General features: G+C 40.3%; 1 protein-coding gene across 3 annotated transcripts in view; it reads right to left on the bottom strand.

Annotated features, from left to right (window-relative positions):
* pacs2 (phosphofurin acidic cluster sorting protein 2) overlaps window positions 1-18,190 on the bottom strand; it is a 65,448-nt gene extending 47,258 nt beyond the window's left edge. For all 3 annotated transcript variants that reach the window (XM_040042774.1, XM_040042776.1, XM_040042775.1), the window contains exon 1: window positions 17,831-18,190. In XM_040042774.1, the coding sequence (XP_039898708.1) occupies window positions 17,831-17,949 (119 nt within the window). In that variant the 5' untranslated portion in view covers window positions 17,950-18,190. The remainder of the gene's footprint in view (window positions 1-17,830) is intronic.
* Between the last annotated feature and the right edge of the window lie 3,383 nt (window positions 18,191-21,573).

Here is a 21,573-nt window from a genome sequence, read left to right as displayed (position 1 = left end):
TCAGGCTGATGGTGGTTTATGGCTTTTAGTACCTGCAGACACCAGAGCTGTTGAATGAAATCACAGTAAACCAGCGGGGAGAGGTTCATGCTCCCATAAAAGCATGGGAGAAAAGGTGCACTGAAACAAGAGCACACATTTAGCCATCAAGCTGGCCAGAAGACGTTTTTGGACACAATGAGGATCAGATATAGTGCGCAATAAATAGCTTTAATATAAATTTCAATATATGGCTCTTGAAAAACAGCCGCTGTGTAATACTCACTGTTGACTGCTCTTTTGTTATATATCATCAGACTTTCATTATGACAACGCAAGCAGCGGGCTCCCAAGAAGTCTGACGGAGAGTGAAAATCCCCGGAAACTCCAAAGTCAGACGATGTTTCGTAATTAATTTGCTCGACTCTTCTTTACAATGTTATTTCAGTTCATTGAGGTTTGCAGGCATCTATTTGTGCACAGCTGTCCCTACAGCATTTCAGTCAGATTGAAGTCTGGACTCAAAACACCTTGATTTTTTTTTATTTTTCAGTCATTCTGTTGTAGATTTGCGCTTGGGATCATTGTCCTGTTGCATGACCCAGTTTTGGCCAAGCTGTAGCTGTCGGACAGATGGCCTCACATTACACTCTAGAACACGTTGGTTTACAGAAGAGTTCATCGTCGACTCAATGACTGCGAGGTTCCCAGATTCTCTGGCTGCAAAACAAGCCCAAATCATCAACCCTCCACCACTGTGTTTGACAGCTGGTATGAGGTGTTAGTGCTGCATTGGTTTTCTCAAAACATGTTGTGTGTTAGGGCCAAACATTACTTTGGTCTAGTCTGTCCAAGAGGACTTTGTTCCAGGTGTCATGTGGTTTGTTCAGAAGCAACTTTCCAAACCTAAGCTGTGCTGCCATGTTTTTCTTGTTGGTGTGTTTTTGTTTTTTTTAAAGAGGCGATCCTTCAACACAATACATACTTCTTTAGTCTTTTTCTAATTATACTGTCATTAACTTTAACATTCAATATGCTAACTGAAGCCTGTAGAGTCTGAGATCCTGTTTTTATTGCAGTTTCTCTAAGCATCACACAGAAATAGCACACTATAACAGTGTGTTGCCTAATGAAGGGCCAGCCAGACAGAAACGGCCCAATAATCAAATTTTCTCACATCTGCTATCTACCCCACGATATCCTCTGCCATGAAATTTGATGGTCGAGTGAGAAAACACTGACCTATTAGAGCTATATTCACAATGTTAAAAAAAAAAAATCTATAATAAATGTACTCCATTAAATATGCAGGACAGGAAGATTTGAATTCTATGTTTTACATCAGCTCAGAGTCTGAATGACCTAGAAACAATTAAAAGCACGATGGATACGAAAACCGATTTATCTCCAGGGAGATGTGTCTACTTTGTAAGGAAGAGTGTCTGGGGGGAAAAAATGTGTATGTATAAAAGGATAAAGTATATAGGTTCTGAGTTGGCTTTGAGTTACAGAACAGCAGACAAACATGAAGCAGGCAGCCCAAAGCAAAGTCTCTGTTTCATGTTTTGCAGCCAAAGTGCAGAGAAACTGATGCACTAAAGAATAAAATGATCTGTGGCCTCTGGGAGCAGGAAAAAAAACCCCAAACCAGAATACAAATGAGAGCTTTGTATGCAGCAACGTGCTGCACACACTCCTCTTATGATGCCAGCATTCTGGACACCCACTTTAATCATCTCTAGGCTGTCAAATCCTGGTATTTACAGCATGTCTGAGACCAGTGTCCATATCCAGGACTTTTCAAAACAAGATGATCTCGTGAAGTCATTTTAATCCACACGAAACTTTCAGCTGCCACACTACCGCAAAACATTTGCATATGCTGTGTAAGTCTGGCGTGTGGGCTTATCTCTGATATGAAAATTTCGATTTTGGTACACTGAAACAACATATATTGCACAAGATTGTTGTCAGAGTCTCTGCTAGTCTAGAAGGACGAAGAAAAAGCAACTTTAAAAACAATCTGGCTGCTCACATTCAGTCACAGGAGCATTAGTGAGATCCATCACTGATGTCTGGCAGCAATGCCTGGCTCCCACTTGTCCAATTCCTCCCAAAGGTGTTGGATGTGTTTGAGGTCTGGAATCTGTACAGGCTAGTTAACGTCTTGCACAACAGGAAAAAGATCTCTTTAAGTACTTGGCTTTGCACAAACAGGAATGGCAATGCAGGAAAAGGGGAAAAAATCACAAATTTTCAGTTTTTGCAAAATATGACTGAGAATGATTCACTCAATCATTTTTAAAAAGCCTCAAATCTTGCCAGAACTTTCATTTCACCATGCTGGGGTTAAAAATCCAATCTAAAGATGCATTAAACAAACAGCAGACACTTCAGATTCCACTGCAGCCAGTCTGAAGTGTCCAACATAATGATTTTCATACCAGTCGAGAGTTTGGGAGCTCTTTCGCCTGTGTAATTATGGAGCAAATTAACTGCGCAGTCACAACAGAGAAGGCACATTTGCTGTATTCACCATGTTCTTCAGCTGAAGGGCGCTTTCGTACAGATCTCATATTGTTGCTCTGACAGGTTTCTGCATTATAGGGGAGCTGAAAATGGACGAGCAGGGCGCTCTGAGCAATTATATGAATGTTTTTTGACTGAAGTGGCTGAAAGGGTCACACTGTGGCCACCTGGACCTCTGACTGTTTTAGTCAAATGGCCCGTGAGAGTGTATGAACTGCACGTGAGTGTGCGTTTTGTGGCTAAAGTGGATGTTGAACGTAACGCAGTATGTTCAGAACGCCATTTGATACTCCAAATAAAATAACTTCTGGATATAAATGAGAACGAAAGACTGCTTCATTTACAGAAAAAAAAAATCCAGCAAACATCAAAAATAATTTATCTTATCGAAGCACAGAATGCACAAATTTAGTAATGATAAGAAATAGAAGTCTTCCTTTAGGGAAGCTCCTCCCTGCAGTAGCTGATAATAGCAGATGCACAACAGATCTCATGAATTCAGATGGTCAAATGTTCCAGCCAACATTTTAAAAGCATGCTTCACCCTTCTTCTCACCCTCTCATAAAGTCCTGTATTTTTTGAAGAAGAATCAAAAGCTGCAGAGTATTTTGTAGTAAACTAAAAATAGATATTTCAGAGTTGGCCGATAGTAAAAAAAAAAAAAAAAAAAAGTACTTTAAAATCACACACAAGGAATAAAAGTATAACATATAACAACTTAAACAAAAGACTATCTGTATACAAATGTTTCAGCTGCTTTTTAACAGACTCAGTGGAGTCTGTACAACATAAAGGCTGTCTGAAAAGCCCGATCCTCGCCAGGAAAGCAGCAACCTTTGAGCCAATGACGCAAGAGCTCAGGAAGAAGAACGAGGCTTCAGCAGGTCAGAAACATACTGGGAGGCTCGACCACATAGGGCTCTAAAAGTTAAAACTAACATTTTAAAATGAATTCTAATAATTAACTGTCAACAAACGAAGAATAGCCAAAATATGTGAAGTAAAAAGCCTGTTAAAGGAGTTTGAATGAGAAAAGGTAAAAGCATGAGCAAGTTCATTTTCAAAGCTAGGAAACCTCTGGAATCCGTGCTAAGTGCTATTAACTCAAGCTCAGTGCAGCTGTAGTTTTTCTGTAACGCTTATGACAGCTTGTGTTGCATCTAAATGTAGAGAAATTTTAAATGACAGAGGAAAATGGCAACTGAAGCCCACTGGGATCCAGTGCTTTTATCTGGATATAAGTAGTCATCAAAATAAACAACTAGTGGTGCAAACTGTGCAGTGGATCACTGGAGAAGGTTAGGATGCATCAAAATCTGCGAATCATTAAAAAAATTACCTTAAAATCTGACTTTATATTATTTGACAGCAGTTCTCATTCCTGCAGCCAATTATTTAGCAAGTTTTAAAACTTTTTTGCAATATAGTCACTTTTTTCTTCAATTTTCTGATTTTCCAAGACAGGAAAGCTATGAGTAAGACCTGCAGTAAACGGCCTCGGGGTGGATTTGAACCTTATGGCATATGTGTCATCTGCTGTACCCGGTGAGCTAAACAGTCATCTCCGTTTCATTTTTATAGGTCACCCTCTGCACCATTTTTTTGGACAATCGGCTCTACATTTGTGACCTGCTTCAGCTTCACGGAGGCTCAGCTGCCTTTTGTCAGAGCACAATATTTCCTTTATGGGGTCACACATCACACGGTAACCCATTTCAAAGAACGAGCCTGTCTGAGCTGTAAGAGAAGCTTTTAATGTCGTCTGTCTGCTCAAACAAAAATGGATTAAAGAGGTGAAGCGCTATTTAACAGTCAGGTCAGAGACTAAAAATCCTCTCCTTCTGGACAAAACAAAGCTTTTTTTAAAAAAAAATATCATAGCAGACTTGATGAATAATTTGAATCACTGATCTCCGTTGTTAAAATCCCCACAACTTTATTGACCATCCGTACTGGAGCAGATTAACAGGACTGCGCTGTCGAAGCTTGCTCAGCGTCCAGGAGGTCAAAAAGGTTATGTTCACAGGCTTGTCAAGCTACGCTTTACTTTTGACTGGCAGTGATAATGAACGTTCATTTCTACAGTTATCCAGGGACACATGAGAGGTTTTAGCTGCTTGTGCCAACCTCAGGATTTTCACCGTGTCCATCTGTCCAGCCATCAGGGAGGAGCTCGGTGGAAACACGAACGAGGTCATATGACTCAACCACCCAGGAGTGAGATGCCAGATGTGGCATAGCAGCTTTCCTAATTACTACAATATGTAAAACCTTCTAAGCTGTCCTCACGGCTGCAAGTTTTCCAGAGAAACCTGACCTACATTTCTCCTGCATGCTCTGAATTCAGAAAAAAAAGTTCTTTAAGTCTCTGTGAAGGGAGAACCGAAATAGCAACTGCTTCTCACGCCGGGTGCTGCAGGAGCCACGCTCACAATACAGCCTACAGGGTCCTCCTGCAAAACCGCAAGAATGAAAGGGCGCGCTCATGAGAGACCGCACAAAAATGCAGGGAAGGAAGGCACGAGGCACATATGACATTAATGATCAACAAACAATGTCAGATTTACCTGCTGCCAAAAGGAAACGCGACACAAACACTGCTGCTAAGGAAATCAGTGATTAATGTATTACGAGGATTTCCCTGGAAGCCACTGTTTGGACACACAAATCAAAAACCACACGGCTACACTGGAAATAAGGTCGCAGTGAGAAACAATAAGTCCGTTCAGCACAGAAATTCACTTTTCCGCAGGCTAAAAAAAAAAACCCCAAAACAAAAAACACTCGCATGAAAACGAGGGAACAAATCAAGTAAATCAAAGTGAGGTGCTCGATGAATACTAATGCCGCAAAGAAGCCGAAGTGTAAATATAAAACTTCTTCAGACAGCCAGTTGAGGTTACATCACTAGCGAGGCGGAAAATTAACTTTAAGCCTGAGACATCAATTCTTGTTGTTAATTTTCTGTACATTTTTGTGACAGTAATGATTAAATCTGCATTTCTGTTGTCTCGTTAACCAAACTTTATCACCCTCATTAGAGGAAATAGACTCATCAATATTTTTCCTCTGGGCTACAAAGACATCTTGATTCAGAGCGGGACGAGCTCAAATCTCATCTACATCTAGCACAAAGTTTTGACACGTCTTGCTCTATTTTCAGCCTGTTAACCTCTTTTTTTATTCCTGCATTACACATAAAAAAATAATACTGGAACATGGGATAAAGTAAACAGGCCCCATGATGGCCTGTGTAATCACGGAGCTATTTCAATAATTTGAGCCACATTTGGAAATAAGGTCACCTCCAGCAATCACAGAAAATCCAGTTTTACACAGTGATGTTCTTTAGAAATGGAACTCATCTATTAGCAGAACTGAGATTTAAATGCGATTTGTGGATTTGGGCGCGGAAACCAAGTGGGCATTATTGTAACAGAATGGAGCATTATCACAGTTACATAACAGGGTATGAAAGTAATGAGCGCTGCGTAACAATGTTACCTTTTCAACAGAATTAATCAACTCAAGGCCCACGAACAAGCGTCTTATAGGCTTAAAAACTATGCAAAGCCTAATGAAGACAAGGAGAAACTCTACAAAAGCAAATGAAGCTACAGGAAACTGTTAGTTTAACCAAAGTACAAGAGCTTTAGTATTGTGAGCCACCCCAATTCTACACATTTTGTTGGGAAAATGGGTGCAGGAACAGATCTTCAGGCTTCCCGAGCCCTTTAAAATCTCTTCTTTGGAAGTCGCTGTCTTTTGTTCTATTCACTGTCAAGATGATCCCACACTGACTCAGTAATGTTGAGGTTCGGACTCTATCACTCTTGTGATAATTATCAAGCTGAAAAATGAAGCTGTTCACAAACACTGCTGCAATCAGACACTTCTCAGATGGAATTGCACGGTGGATCAGAAAGAATCTAATGGTATCTTTCTGCATTTATAATTTCATGAATTTTGACACAACTGGCTGAAATGTAGCCCGAAACTATGAGATAGCATCCACTGTATTTTGCAGATTACTGATGTTGAGTCCAGTTCTTGCGTAATTTGGCATACTTCAGCCTTTCTCCTCGTTTCCCTTCAGAAACTGCTCATATGTTGTAAACAACTTTTTTTTAGGCCTGTCACTTCTTCTTTTGTTCTCCACTGGTCCAGTGTCCTTAAATATTTTAGGACAAACAATGAAGAAAGATTTCAAGTTTTCCTCTATTAACTCTTTGAGAATCATTTTTTTGGTGCAAAAATACTTTCTGTGATATGTTTCATAGATTCAGTAACAAAGCGCCAGAAGATATATTTAAAACTGCTAACTTTGTCTGTTATGTGTAAAAACAACACTGGTTCATCTGTTGAGTCAGATGCATTTTTTAAGCTTGACTCATAGGTCAGTGTTAAGTGGTTCAACAGCAAACAAAAACATTCCTCTGAAAATGGTCAGGTACAATGATCGGACTGAAAATGGGTGAAAAAGCAGCCGGACTCTGAAAGACCTTCAGAAAACCTGCAGAACTATTGCTCAAGACCACCTTAAAAATGACAAGAAAGTCTGGCTCCTTGCAAGAAAATATAAAGTACTGTAAAAGTTCAAGAAGTTTAAAAAATGTATTTACACCTTCAAGAAATATGAAAAAAGTCATTTATGGCTGTTCTCAATATAAAATCCACAAAGTCCACACTTACAGGAGAAAAGCCTCGTGTTACTAAAGATCAAGCACACACAACTTCAACCACGACACACTAGTTCCCAAAGGGGATATTGAACACACAGTCCACTACTTTAACAAACACTACTTCTAATCGCTTCTCACTTCCTTTCACAACATTAACCACATGTTGCAGGGCAATATTTTCCCACCAGCAACAAGCTCCTCCTCCATCCTATCTAGGTTATCACTGCGGTGGGTGTTGCTGACACCATCATAGGATTTCAGAAATGAATGATGAGGGCGCTCACCTCACCGTCACCTACTCTGAAAAGAAAACTTTTGCTACTTTTAGTTTTTAGTTGATCTGTAGTTAAATATAACCTTTAAATACCCAAATGACCATTCTGTTATTAATACAGTGTTTCACCATTTTCGTGCTTTCTTTTGGTCCCTTTTTATCTCGTTACGCAAATGTCAGATACGTTCTTTGTAAATACCAGCTATTGCTTAATTATTACCTATTACTATTGCCCCATTTTAACATATAATAACCAAACTAAATGTCAAGTGATGCCAGAAACATTTAGAGGAAACACAAAACTTCCAAGAGAATTTTATATATAGCAGGACGTGCCGTCCGATAAGCAAAAGATCAGTCTTTCAAATGATAAAAATGCCACATTCAGATACATTTATCAGTCTGTGTGGAAATCAGTAGTAGACGTAACATTTCCTGAGCCAGTTTTGCTGATATTGTCTTATTAAGACATTTTTATTATGTGTTGGGTTCAGCAGGACACCGTTTAGTCTTCAGACATCTTATTTAGACTAAAAGACCTGCTAAAGACAACGCTGTGTCCCTGGACTGAAGATTTCAAGAACATAGATGGCGGCGATGGTTGGTTTACATTTGTTTCATTGGGGCTCGCATTTTCTTGCAAGAAGAGCCCAAGAATTGTAGAAGAAATGTAATTTTCCATATCTCAGGGGGCACATGTTCTGTTTCCCGGTTAGCATGAAATTCATTTGTGGTGCATATGTTAATGCGACATCAGTGCTGCGGGTGCATGCAGCATATTATAGCAGTTTTTTTCTCCTGAGCTGTCTTTCATTTTTGAGCTACCCTACCAACCTGGGTTACATTGGGCCATTTACAGTAATTTGATGTTTATGTCTGCACTTTATCATCTTTCTTCTGCAGGCCTTGACATTTAAATTAAGTCTGCCACAGGCTTGTTCTTCAATGTAAACAATCCCATATTGTGCATACAGAACCTATACAGGCTGCCATGCAGCATTTTTTTCATGCTCGTAATCTCATTCTGCAGGAAAGCAAAACAGATATTATCAACGCAGGTTCATAGAAATCTAATATTGTCTGGGGAAATAAAAGAGGAGCACAAAAAGCAGGCAGTCAAGCATGGAGCTGGGCGCTGAGGCATGAGTGAAGTCAGCTGTAGGCAAAATTGATCGGCCTGCAGAGTCACAAAGCATCTCAAATGTGTGTTTGGAGGGTGTGTGTGTGTTGCAGTGAGGAGACAACTGCCCTTTCCTGTCCTGCCCTCTCTGTCCTACAGGATGCTCTGCATCAGCAAGATTCAGGGGGGATCTCTTACATAAGACCTTCTAAGTTAACATTCAAAGAGCATGGTAGGAGAATGACTCTACAAAGGTGTCTGTTTAAAGTGTGGAAATCATCACAGCATTTGGGCCTCTGTGTATGGCAGTGTCAGTCCACTGGCGCTCCACATCTTTGCTTTTAAGATCCTTTAGCAGTAGAATCTGCTGCACATCAGTATTGCTGCACTTGTGTCTTCTTTGTTCCCTCAGGGCAGCTTCTCAGACCTCAAACACAGCTCCTCTCTTTAATCCAGCCAGTCAGCTACCAGCACAAGCTTTCCCAAACCTGCTCCCCAGCTTCCCATAACACTGCAATAAATACAGTTTCTAATTCCTGCCTCCTTTTCTGTGCCTGGCATAGACATAATCAACCAACCAAGAAATTTAGTTCATGGTTTGCACAGGTCTGCCTGGCACCCATCCGCAGCTACAGGAAGATTGTGTATTCCCCAAACAGTTTGGCAAATGTCTGCAGGAGGCTGCCTGCTGATGCTAGGTGAAACTAGATGTAAAGAGGTATGCGATGCTGCGCTGAGCAGCACCTGGTGATTGCTTTCGTCACTAATAGACATTTTAAAAGTTGTAAGGTTTAAAATGTTGATTTCTACAGTGAGGTACAGTAAGATTTTTATTTTGAAGGTGAACTTATGTCAAGTCTGTCAATTGTGTTGTTTAACTGCCGTTCTGTGGTTCAGTTAGCAAATATTTGCAAGTCGACATCTCCTGTGCAAAATATGGGTGACAGCAGCAATCTGCAAGCGACCATCGCAACCCAGAGATGATTCGTAGTGTAAAACCCTTTATGTGACTAATTTGTATCCAGTGACATCCAGTGATCTCCATACTTTCCCTAGCAACGAGTCTCTGGGGCTGCGTGACTGAGACCTAATCTACAACCACCACTGGGGCTGAGATTTTGCTATTTTTTCTTTTGATGAAATGTCTCAATGACTGTTCACACTTTTCCCATGAAATTGGTTCATTCATGGTCCCAAGAGGATATATGAATTATATACATTTTCTGAACATCTGGCATTTTATATATCACCACAAGAAACTTAAACCCTCTGACTTAACCAATAAAAAATGGCAACACTTGCAGGAAAGAAGGAACAAATGTGCTCCCAGATGATGAAACCTACTTTTTGTTGAAATGTTTTGAAGTTGTTATAATAAGAAAAAAATTCCAGTTGTTACCCTCAGAATAAAAACCATTTGCTAACCTCTGCTATTGATTTTATCACTCTTGCATGCAAAGCTAGGATGGTAAACACTATACTTGCTGGAGATCCGCACGCAAGCATTGTTATTCTAGGCACGTTATCATTTAGCTCAAAAAACTTCCTAAGCACAGCTTCACAGGGCTTCTGGCATAGTTGTAGCCTCTTAGCCTTGTTAAAACTCACAAACATTGGTACAGAACAGGCACCGAGTGCAGGACAACAAGAACAACAAAGGGAACAAAAAACAATGAGAGGCTTTAACTACCCCTCATTCATCCTACTCTAAATTCCCGCAGTGTGACCATCCCAGGCAGCCAGGGGACAAAAGAGCAAGTGTCTCGCTGCTGCTCAAAGCGACATCTCAGCAGTCTCGCCTCCAACAGGCCCAAATATGACTGCCTACTGGCTCCAGCTGCCATTCGAGGGCCCGTTCAATCCCTGCTCTGTCTCTGAGATTGGCCCCGTCTCTTGTAGCACTTAGCCACACGCCTGTGGGCTGATGTGCAGAAATGCAGCTGATGCCCACTTCAAAAATACCAAAATGAAACACAGCTCCTTGCCCTTGGCTCTTAAGAGCAGATGTAGCATCAGCAGCTGATTGATTTTACATGCATGATAGGGGTCTTAAGAGGCTCTTAGAAGACACAAGCATCTTTAGGAACAAGAGTGCAATTATAGCACAGCGTTCAGATGCCCTGAGCGATGAAACAGCGCATTTGGTGCTCATTCAAATGCCTCTCACAATGAGGTGACAGGACTTACCACTACATTTCACATTCAGAGTTGGGATCACTTAAGGAGGATGCTGAGAATATAAGAGGAGCCTTCATTGTACCCATCATGTTCTTTGCTTCCTTTCTTAGCATTATTAGTAAGCACGGATCAGAGCCTCATAACCACTTAGTGCTACCTCATAAAAACTGCAGCCACTTTTAGATCTCACATCTGGATTTTCACAACCCACCAACCTCTACGTTATGTGTTTAAGGCCCCTCCCTCTCCTGAGGTAGGTGATTATGAAGTATCTCAGCGTGGAGAGGCACGTGTCCTGAAGTGACTCTAGGAAACGTGAGATCAGTGCCGAGGCAGCACTTCTATAAGCCTCCCAGGCTAATAGCCTTTGGGCTTCAGAGACCTCCGAGCCACTGCGAGCAGTATTTGTGGAAGGATGAGGAAGGTACAGGATAAAATGATAAAAATCAGGAGAAGAGCACATATGCTAGTTCAAATTAAAAATGCTGCTTGGTCCCATGTTACAAACAGTAGCTTGGCTGATTTTTAGAAATGTAATGAACCCATGTGAGGTAAAGGGATGCCAGGATCTGATTAGCACTGTATACAAGTTTACTAATTTAAAGCCTCATTCTGGCAACAGAACAGTATAATGAGTACAGCTCCGTGGAACCATGTTACTGACTCTCTTCACACCAAACCTGATTTCCCCATAAAAAATTAAACTCTGGCTCCCGAGGACTAAAAAGATGTGTTTAAAATTTTTAAAAAAAAATCACTTTTCATGCTAAGTACTCTTCCCTTCATACTACCTCTGTCTCACATAGAGAATCCACTAACTTGTCATGGTCGCTGCTGACAAGAACTGCACTGTTTTTCTTATTACAATGCATAAGCTGAAGGCTTGCTTGTACAACTGCAAAAATTAGGATGATTTTTGCGAAGGGAAGCAAATATGATACAGGGCTCTAGACGAACTTTTTGCCATGGGCATACCGGTACGCCTAACTTTTTAAAGTTAGGCGTACCGGCACAAAAGTTAGGCGCACACAAATTTTATAATAATTTATATAATACAATGTGTTTTTCTGGATACACTGTGCTTTTTCAGCATTCAAAGATTGATGACACCGTGTCAGAGCACTGGCTATGAATTTCAGAAGGATCAGGCCTTAACACAAAAGTGAGCAATAGTTCTTTTCCTATTACAGCTACATCCACTTCTGTCGTGCCTAGGCTGCTCACTAGGGCTGGGTATCATCACTGATTTCTATAATCCATTCGATTCCGGTTTTCAAAGTCCCGATTCGATTCAACTTAGCCTCAGACAGTCAGAAATATTATAATTCTGATCATTTATCAGTACTGACTTCTTCAGAATTGTGAACATCACAGCAGATGCCTTTGTGTGAAAGTAACTGAGAATAAAACACAGAAAAACATGAAGGAGATTTTCCTGGTCTGGCTTTTTATAGCAGATAACCTTAAAAATATTCTACAATGTTCTGCATATAAAGTTTAAATTTCTTCAGTATTGAACAACAGAAAAAACAGGCTTTCTTGTCCGAGGTCATTTAAGTGAAAAAAAGAAAAAGAAAAGAAAAAGACAGCAGCCACAGCGCTGTAAACAACGGTAGACTGGTGGGTAATAGATAATAATACAGAAAACAGAGATTGGAGACGGGAAACTGTTCTTGAAGTACAGAGAGAGAGAGAGAGAGAGAGAGAGAGCTAGCTGTGCATGAAGTGTGATTTTAATAGTCGTGGAAGAAAAACAGCAAAATTCATGACTTGATCAAATGTGAAGCGCAGTTTGCTGCTTCTTTTGCTGCTGGCTCGGTGAATTTTGGTTGGAGAGACAAAACCTGCAGCTCAGAATCAGCGCAAAAAGACGTAAACACAGCGCGGACCGGACGCATCAGAATCGCTAAGCTCCGACAGCGTGTCCGTCTACGGGCCGTCGGGTGAGAAAGCCGAGAAAGACAAAGTTGATTCTGATGCGTCGGTCCGTTCTGTGTTTACGTCTTTGTGTGGAGTCCGTGTATCTGCTCTCATTTGCTGTTTGGTTGTTGTTGAAATGGTTTTGTGAGCTTTAATCTGAGAATCTGGCGTTTCTGGCAAAACACAGTTATGTTTAACAGTCGATTCAGGATTTAATGAATAATATCGCTTTATTCAAGCTACTCACCTCCCACTTCCACCTGCACTTTCAACTGGACCACGGCCAATCAGAGAGGTCCCGCCCCTTACTATCTCTGATTGGTTTAGTCCACGATAGGGGCATAATGTGTGTCTGTTGTTGACCACAGGGAAGGTTGCAGATTTTTTATTTTTTATTTTTGCTACCCGAACAGTTGGTCGCACAGGTGCAACCAAATATTGTTTTTTAGTCGCACCACAGAAAAATTTGGTCGCATTTGCGACCAAATTGGTCGCACTCTAGAGCCCTGTGATAACAATTAGATTTCAGTCGTTTACCATAGACTGTATGTAAAAGATGTACACAGCTAATAGCCTTTAGCTATTAGCTGTTTGCAGAGTTGCAAACACTAGTTTGCAGAGTTGCTCTTAACATTTTAGCTATCGACAAAAATATATCTCAATTTTTGTCACGAACCGGCAGATACTAAGGTAAAGACCCTACAGCATTAGAGAAAAAAAACCCCTCTAAATTTGATGATTCTCTAATAAGAGCTCTTTGAGAAGGTGGGAAGGAAAAACTCCCTTCTAAACAGGAATAGACCTCTGGGAGGGCTCGGGGAGGGGCAGCCACCTGGTTGGGAGTGGAAAATAGAAGATACAATTTACTATAGCTGCAGCATTCTGGATCAACTAAAAGCTTGTAAGGGGATTTTTAGAACAACCTGATAATAATGAATTAAATAGCCATACTAGAAGCAATTAATACATTAGCTAGAATCAAATAAAAGCAAGCAATCTTAAATAGTTGTTTAATGTGCATGGTGAAGGATATATCCTGATTAGAAATGACTGAAAGTTTCCTCACAGTGCTGCTGGAAGCCAAGGCCTATCTACAGTAAGTATCTGGTTAGACATAATGTTGCTAAGATTTTTAGTTGTGTCTATAGTAGGAAATTGGCAGTCATCAGAGGCTTTATAGCTTTAACTGAACTAATTTATTTTGGTCTTTCAGCCTCATAGATAAATATAAATGGGTGTCATCTGCATAGCAGTGAATGATGAACTCTAGACCCTGACTGATTTGTCAAACATAAGGTGCCCATGCCCTAAAGCATACAATTTACAAAATGAGCATTAACACATTTCATGATCTGAAGCTACCGCTGAAGATTATTACATTTAATGCAAATGTATTTACTGGCCTTTTCTCAATCAGACTTCTTTTTGTAAGTGAAAAAAAAAATGACCTCCTGCTGACCATTAGGGGAAAGAAACGCAGGTTTAAAGGTCTTCTGCATTTCCCGGTCCATCTTTTATATACAGTCTATGTTTTGGAATAATAGAAATAACCAAGTTCATTTTTCACATTATTTATCCAAAGCTAAATTTTTAATTATCATAACCATGAATTATACTACATGAAAAGAAAACTGAAAGAAGAGCCTCTCCATTGTTTCAGCAAAAAACAACTAAATACTAAAAGAAGTAGATAGTAGTGCAGGCAGTGAGGCGTTCAGTTTATTTAGTTCCCGTGTGAGACTGACAGAGGAAGACAGTTGATTTGACACCTGGTTAACAAGCTGAGTTCCTCCTGTCTAAACTCTGACAGACAGCAGTCAATAGAGAGCTACAGCCTTTAAAGGTCTTGAATTCACTTCACACTAGCAGGCGAGTTGCTGCAGTGTCTGAGCCCACGAACACATTAAGCGAAGTAAATCCACTCTGTAAAGCAGCTTCATACGACAGCCCACGCTGCTCTTGTTGCTGACAGACGTGCAGGGTCGGTGCAGATTGAACCCGGGACTTTTTAGTTACAGGAACCTTTTTATCCACTTGTCCACTCAGCTGAATAACATCTCGACTATGCTATTCCTGGAAATGAATTAGTTTTATTTCAGCTAAAAGCCATGCAATTTAATGCCCACTGAAGGTATTAACTTAAGAGGATAGATCGAGGCTGAAGAGAGAGAGTTTTAAAAAACAGTAAATAAACACACAAACATACTCCTCCATATTCTGTATCAGTTGCAGCGTTTTCCCTCTTCTCTGCAGCCTGACAGATGCTGACCAAAGTCTGACAGCAGGATTTTGTCTGTGTTGCATCCAAGTGCTGAATAGTTACCGTATTTTAATCTGATATACGACCATTAAAAAAAAGATTTATTTTCTGACCTCCTCTAATGAGGTTTTGGCTCTGATTTTATGGGGGAAAAAATAAAACTTTATTTGATTATATGCCTGTAAACATAGATTTATTTACAGTTATACTCGTACTGAAATGCCTCATATCTGTTTTTAATTCAAAAACACATCTAACCACATTACATGCTTGTGCTGATAGTTACAACATTAAATATCGGAAGAGATCAGGTTTAAAGGATAGTTTGTAGAACTGCTGACCAAGGTTTTATACCAAGGCTGTGGCTTAATTCAATGCCACTTCATAATCAGATCGACTATTTTGTGCGATAACCCAGCGTTTGAGCTCAAGGTCTGACACTCAGAATTATTATTCTCAAACTGAACATTTGCATTAGGCTTTCAAACACAGAGTTATAGCAAAACGAAAGTAAACCCTCTTTCAATTATAAGGTTTTATGCATAACGCCACAGTGAACAATCAACTGCTCCTTAGCTGGTCTTAAAATTAGGTAACTACAAGCCAAGATGAATGACAACACATGACATATTACACTGTGTCTATTGAAACAGCATCTGAAAAACTAACAAAACTAAGTACACCCCATGATTCAGTAGCTTGTTGACTCACTTTTAGCAGCAGCAACTTCAAGTAATCAGTTTCCTGTCTGACTTTATCAATCTCTCTAATCATTGTGGGGGATTTTTGCCCACTATTTTTATGTCATTTCAGTTCATTGAGGTTTGTGGGCATTTGTTTATGAATAGCTTTTGTAACGGCCCATCAAAACAATTCAGTCATTCTGTTGCAGATTTGCTGCTGTGCTTGGGATCGTTGTCCTGTTGCATGAAGTTTTGCCCAAGCTTTAGCTGTTGGACAGATGGACTCACATTTGACTCCAGTATACTTTAATATACATCTGAGTTCATGGTTGATTCAGTGACTGTAAGGTCCCAAAGTCCTCTGGGAGCAAAACAAGCCCAAATCATCAACCCTCCACCACCGTGCTTGGTGTGATGTGCTTCTGCTGATGTTTCCCTTCTCTTTTCACTATAACCAGTCATAACTACTTTGGCCTAATTTGTCTTTTGGACGCTGCTGCCAAAGTATTGTGGTTTGTTCTTTTTAGAAATGCTTTCTCCTGGAAATTTGTACCGTTAATAACTTTAACATTTAACATAGTAACTAACTTCTTTTTTGTTGGGGTGAATTTGCTGGGATGCCCGTCCAAACGTCTTGTTTTCCACTTGTGAATAATCTTTCTCATTGTAGAATTATGGACTTCAAATCGTTTGGAAATGGCCTTTTAAACAACTTCCTGTCCATCAATCTGTCCACCCAGATTGATGAACAGGAAGGATTGGTTCAGTGGTGATGTAATTCCTCCTTAAATCACACCTGAATGCTCCAGACCACCAAAACTTTAGCTTTTATAAAGGAGCTCACGTTTACTGATGATCAGTTACTCAAGTGCAAGAGTCAAGCTGATAAATAAAAGCATGATAGGTCATGCGTTTCTGTTCACCTGATGTTGTATTTACCAAATATTAAGACCTGTTAAGGGCCAGGATATTTTTGTTATGTCCTGATATGTTAGACATTAAAACTGTACTTTCTTTTTACCATGACTATATATGGAAAAGCCTAACAGACAAATATATTCAGAGGAGGAGGAAATCTCATATATTCCTGTATTTACTATAGCCATAATTATATACCCATGTTCATTTGAATAATGAATGAACCGTTTACGCTACTGTAATTAACTCCAGCATCAGAAAAGTGAAAATTTGCTGGTTTTTTTCTCCCTTTTAAATCACCGTATAATTAGACATTGTTGGGTTTTAGGAGCGCAGTCCAGTAAAACCACAGTGACACTCCAGCTGAGAACAACTACACAAACACTGCTCTGTTCTGTTTGCAACCTGAGGGCAAGGCATAAGTTTGAAGGAACCAAACACACCTACACAGAGCTTTTTTTGTTTTGAGTATTGAAAACCAAATAGGCAACAAAGGAAAATTAAAATTGCTTGTTGCTTTTTCAGCAGCTGCACACACAAATTTAAAGAGAAGTTACAGAAATGACATTTTGAAGTTTCTTGGCTGTTTTTTGTTTTTTACAGTATGTTTACATAGTGGGAGATATGAGGCAGTAAACTAAAAACAATGCCAAAGCCTCCAGAGACTTTGAGATATTATTGTCTGTGAAGGTATTAAACTATACTTTCTGGCAGAAGACAATCGATAGTGAAAATTGTTGTGAGCTGCTCTCCTATCATGGGTGAAATGTTACCAGTGCTGAGATGAGGAACACTAGAAATCATAGAAATGCACCCAAATCGGGGCAACCTTGGAATGCACACTGCATTTAAGTCTCCTCGAGGGTGGAGGGTGGAGGATGGGGGGGGGCTCACAAGAACCCAATGAACCCACTGGGTCTCCATGATGCATGAAGCGGGGCACAGTGATCTGGCACGGGGCTGGTTACCTTTCATTCTTCTGCAGAACACACACCTTCACGGTGGGATGTAACCTTGCACTGAACGTGTTTGTTTTTGTAGCCTACCAACAAGGCACAGTTTACCCTCCCTTTGCAATATTTACATTCAAACAGTGCTGCAGATGGATGGAGGATCCCGGTGCAGGGCCTGCCTGCATGGGCATCCACTTGGCATGATGATACAGCTAGCTGGTGCAAGCGTAACGTTAGCCAACTGACAACTGACAGCTTGCGCGTATGGCACGGTGCAAGCGTCGCATTTAAAGTTTAAAAGGACACCGAGATACGGCGCCAGCCGCGTTTTACCTCGGGATGCAGTTCGGGGACGATCCGTCTATCTCCCACGTTGCAAACAGGTTCATGGGAACCGGTCTGTTGAGAGCCCCGCTCCCGGGGAAACTCAGCCGGCCGCTTCTTTCCGCCATGGTCCGAGCTGCCGGTGGGACTATCCGACACCAAGCTGGGGGGGGTGGAAACAGCAGACCGGTGCAGGTCCTCTGTATACGCGTGTGTTTCCGTGAAAAAGAGCCGTTACGCACTCACGTTAATGCAGTGCAGACGGCGGAGGACGAGCTCATTTCTCCGGTGTGGTCCTCTGTGCCAGGGAGGGACTGCAGCGGAGCCACCGCTGAGCTTGTTGTGCCTACCACGCTGCTCTCAGTGTATGGAGAGCGATTCGTGCCGCCCTGTTGCAGGAGGGAGGGGAACATTTTACCCACTCACACACTTATTCACAGCATTCATTGCATTGTGTTTTTGTTTTTGCACCAGATAATAAAATGTGTCTTGCAAAGGAAAAGCATGTATGATATGACACATATGATGCCAGCTATATGATAAAACTGTGGTAAGAGAGCATGCACTTGTATAACTGCATGTTAATGTAAATATTTAATCAACCAATCAGATGGGAGTAACTCAGTGTTTTACCAGGGGGCCCTAGTTGCTGAGGTGGGGTGGAGTGAGTGGGAGAGACTACCTAAGGACAGACAGTGGCAGGAGTCCTCCAAAGCCTGTTTTGTTTGCAGTTTTGCATTTCCATATTTAGAGATACAGATTTGAAATCCACCAGCCTGCTGGGCCTTTTCTCTGTGGAGTTGTATGTTAGGTTAACTAGATAAGTGGAAAAGGATGGATGGAAACAGATGGTAAAATGGTTTAGTCCACCCCACAGTTGCACTCATCTTTGCAGTACAGTAAATTTATTTTATCAAGCCGAGTCCTGCAAATATGCACCATGAGTCGTGTTTTTCTCCAAAAAAGCAAAATCAGTGTATCCATAAACAAAAGGAAATTAAATCTATCAGCAGCTGTTAAACCCAGTACACCAACTTCAGATAGAACACTATAACTATCACAACCTTACATCACGAAACCCTCCAACTGATGTGAAACCATAAAAGCTCAAATAGTGGCGTAGTGGCAGTTATTCCAGATAATCATTTCTACTGATTGCAGTTCAGCTAAAAGCTTAGCAACACTGACATCAAATAGCGTTAAGTTTTATTGTATGTTGGATCAGTGTCGCTGTGAGATAAACCAGGCATTTTGAGGAAGTTGGTGCGTTTCAGACTGATGAAACAGCATTTTGTAATACCACAGTGACACTGTTTATTTAAAAAGGAAAGTGTTAGGATGTTACTTATACAGCAAGAGATGTGTGTTATTTAGTTTTTTTCAGTTCTAATGACACATTTGGATGGTAGGGCCAGAATTAGACATAAACAAGATGAATACCTAATAAAGTAACTGTTTATTACCATATAACAAAGACCATTTCCTTGAAGGCAAAACGAGTGTCTGAGTATCATACTTCCTCCACTGAGAGACTCAAGGAGCTTTATTACTGCATAGATACTGCAGTGGTAAGAAAGCATACAGCTTTTAGTATCTCACTAAGATTAAGTCATTATATGCAAAACCTTTGTTTTAGTTTTTAAAATATGGCATTAATTTCCTTCTATAAGTCTGGCACTTAAATTTGACTGCCTTTGCATTCATTGCGCTTCAACAGGGCATTAATTATCCCTCATATATTTCTCTCCAGAACAAAACGTCACCGCAGGACTTCCTTCCCTGCAGTGGCAGGTAGAGTGATACCTGAGTGATACAACAATAACAACAACAAAGCTTTGCTGTGAGAGCAGCTGGGGGTGGAGCTACATTGAACTATAGATAGATAATCATATATATATATATATATATATATATATATATATATATATATATATATAGATATATAGATAGATATGCAAAAACTCCATGTTAAATTCCATTTCAACGGCTCGAGTGGCTTGATTACATCTTTCACTCTTAAAATCACAGCAGTTTACCTGCGTAAATTATTTCCATTCATTCACCTGGAAAATCATGTCCTGATTATTGTCATCCCTAATGGTGGATCACTCATGTACAGCCATGCAGCGACTTTGCAATGCGAGTAGATACTGCCACCATGTGGTGACCACGATGAATGGGATTAAAGCCAAAGTAATTAAAACTGCTTGCATTTAACCAAGACCGCAACAAACATGTTTTACTCTTTAACGGTGAGTAACGTAAAGAGAAACCACTCATCTTTAAAGCACGTGGCCACTTTAAGGATTAGCATGAGCTCCTGGATAAGCTGTTACTATATTAATCCTCAGAAAGCTTGTCTATAATCATATTTGCTCAGTAATCGCCCCTCTGTCCCCTTGAACAAACGAAAAAATGAACTTTAATTAATTTTTTACTGTTCAAAATCAGGTTTTTCTCAGTATAAAGGCCGTCAGAGCCAAAGACTGTACAAAAAAGTGGATGTAGTCACCACTGGAGCCAGAAGTGATCATATGTGGATGAAAGGGAGGAGCAATAAGTTATAAGCTGCAAAATGCACCAACAGCCCAAACATAGCAGAGAGGTCCAGTTAGCACACACCAGGTACAGATGGCTTTGTTGGAACACCTGTTAGTCAAATGTGTGCCCAGTATTCAGATGTATTCCAAATACATTTGGCCCCATGATGTTGTTATAGTTAGCTTTTATAATCCTGTAAAGTTGGGCCCGTTAACATGGAAGTCTATGGGGAGTGACTCGCTTTTGGGACCAGCCCCAAAAGTCAAAAACAAGTGCTTCTTAAAAAATAAGAGTTGGGTGCACAAGTTTGCATTTATTTAGGATTTGGCACTGCATAAAACAGGTGGTATAATGTACACAGAAACTTCACCTCAAATCAAAAGCTAGATGGTTGAAACTTCGACACAATCTGGGGTTCCAAAAAAACAATGATCCCAAAGATACATACAAAGATACTGGTTGTGTAAATGAATAGAGCAGGCTAACACTCTGGAATGGTCTTCCCAAATCCTGATCTCAACTCAAGTATCCTCAACAGGTCCGTAGCAGGAAATGCAATCAATTTAACAATTCTACCAAGAGTAGTGGTCAAATATCGAGCCAGAATTAAGCCAGAAGCTTGTTTGTGGCTACCAAAAGCATCTAGTTGAGGTGTAACCTGCTAAGGGGGATTTAACCAAATATCTGAAATATGTTTATATAACTGAGCCAAAAATAAATTCAGAATTGTTTTTAAAGTCATTAAAGATATATTCTGTATCCACACCGAAAAAAGAACCGTTCAAAGAAATCATGGAAAGCAGCAAATTACCACATTCATGCCTATGTGTGTATGTAAACTTCGAACACAACTGCAGTTTTATTACACCTAAGAGCCAATGACTTTCACCCTGTGTGCCTCTTCATTGTACAAGACATAGAATATCTAAACAAAAAACCTTGAATTGTATCAGAGGACTTGAAATAAAGTCAAAATCTTAATACAACCCATAAATGTTTGCACTTTGCTATATCAGCTTCATTACAGCAAGGTTTGAGCCACACGTGTTCAAACAGGATCTTGTGGTAGTTATGAGCTTGGCTTAATCTTCACTCTCAAGCTTATCCACTACTGTATGTGCACACAAGAAAGCTGCAGCACCTGCACTGCAAATTCTCCAATTTTAATTAATGTTGCTCAATACTGACTGAGAAACGACAAACTAACAGAA

The sequence above is a fragment of the Simochromis diagramma genome, unplaced genomic scaffold (genome assembly GCF_900408965.1).
Source record: "Simochromis diagramma unplaced genomic scaffold, fSimDia1.1 OVJJ01000304.1, whole genome shotgun sequence".
In the NCBI taxonomy this organism is placed as follows: Eukaryota; Metazoa; Chordata; class Actinopteri; order Cichliformes; family Cichlidae; genus Simochromis; species Simochromis diagramma.
This window is presented reverse-complemented; position numbering and strand designations above follow the sequence as displayed.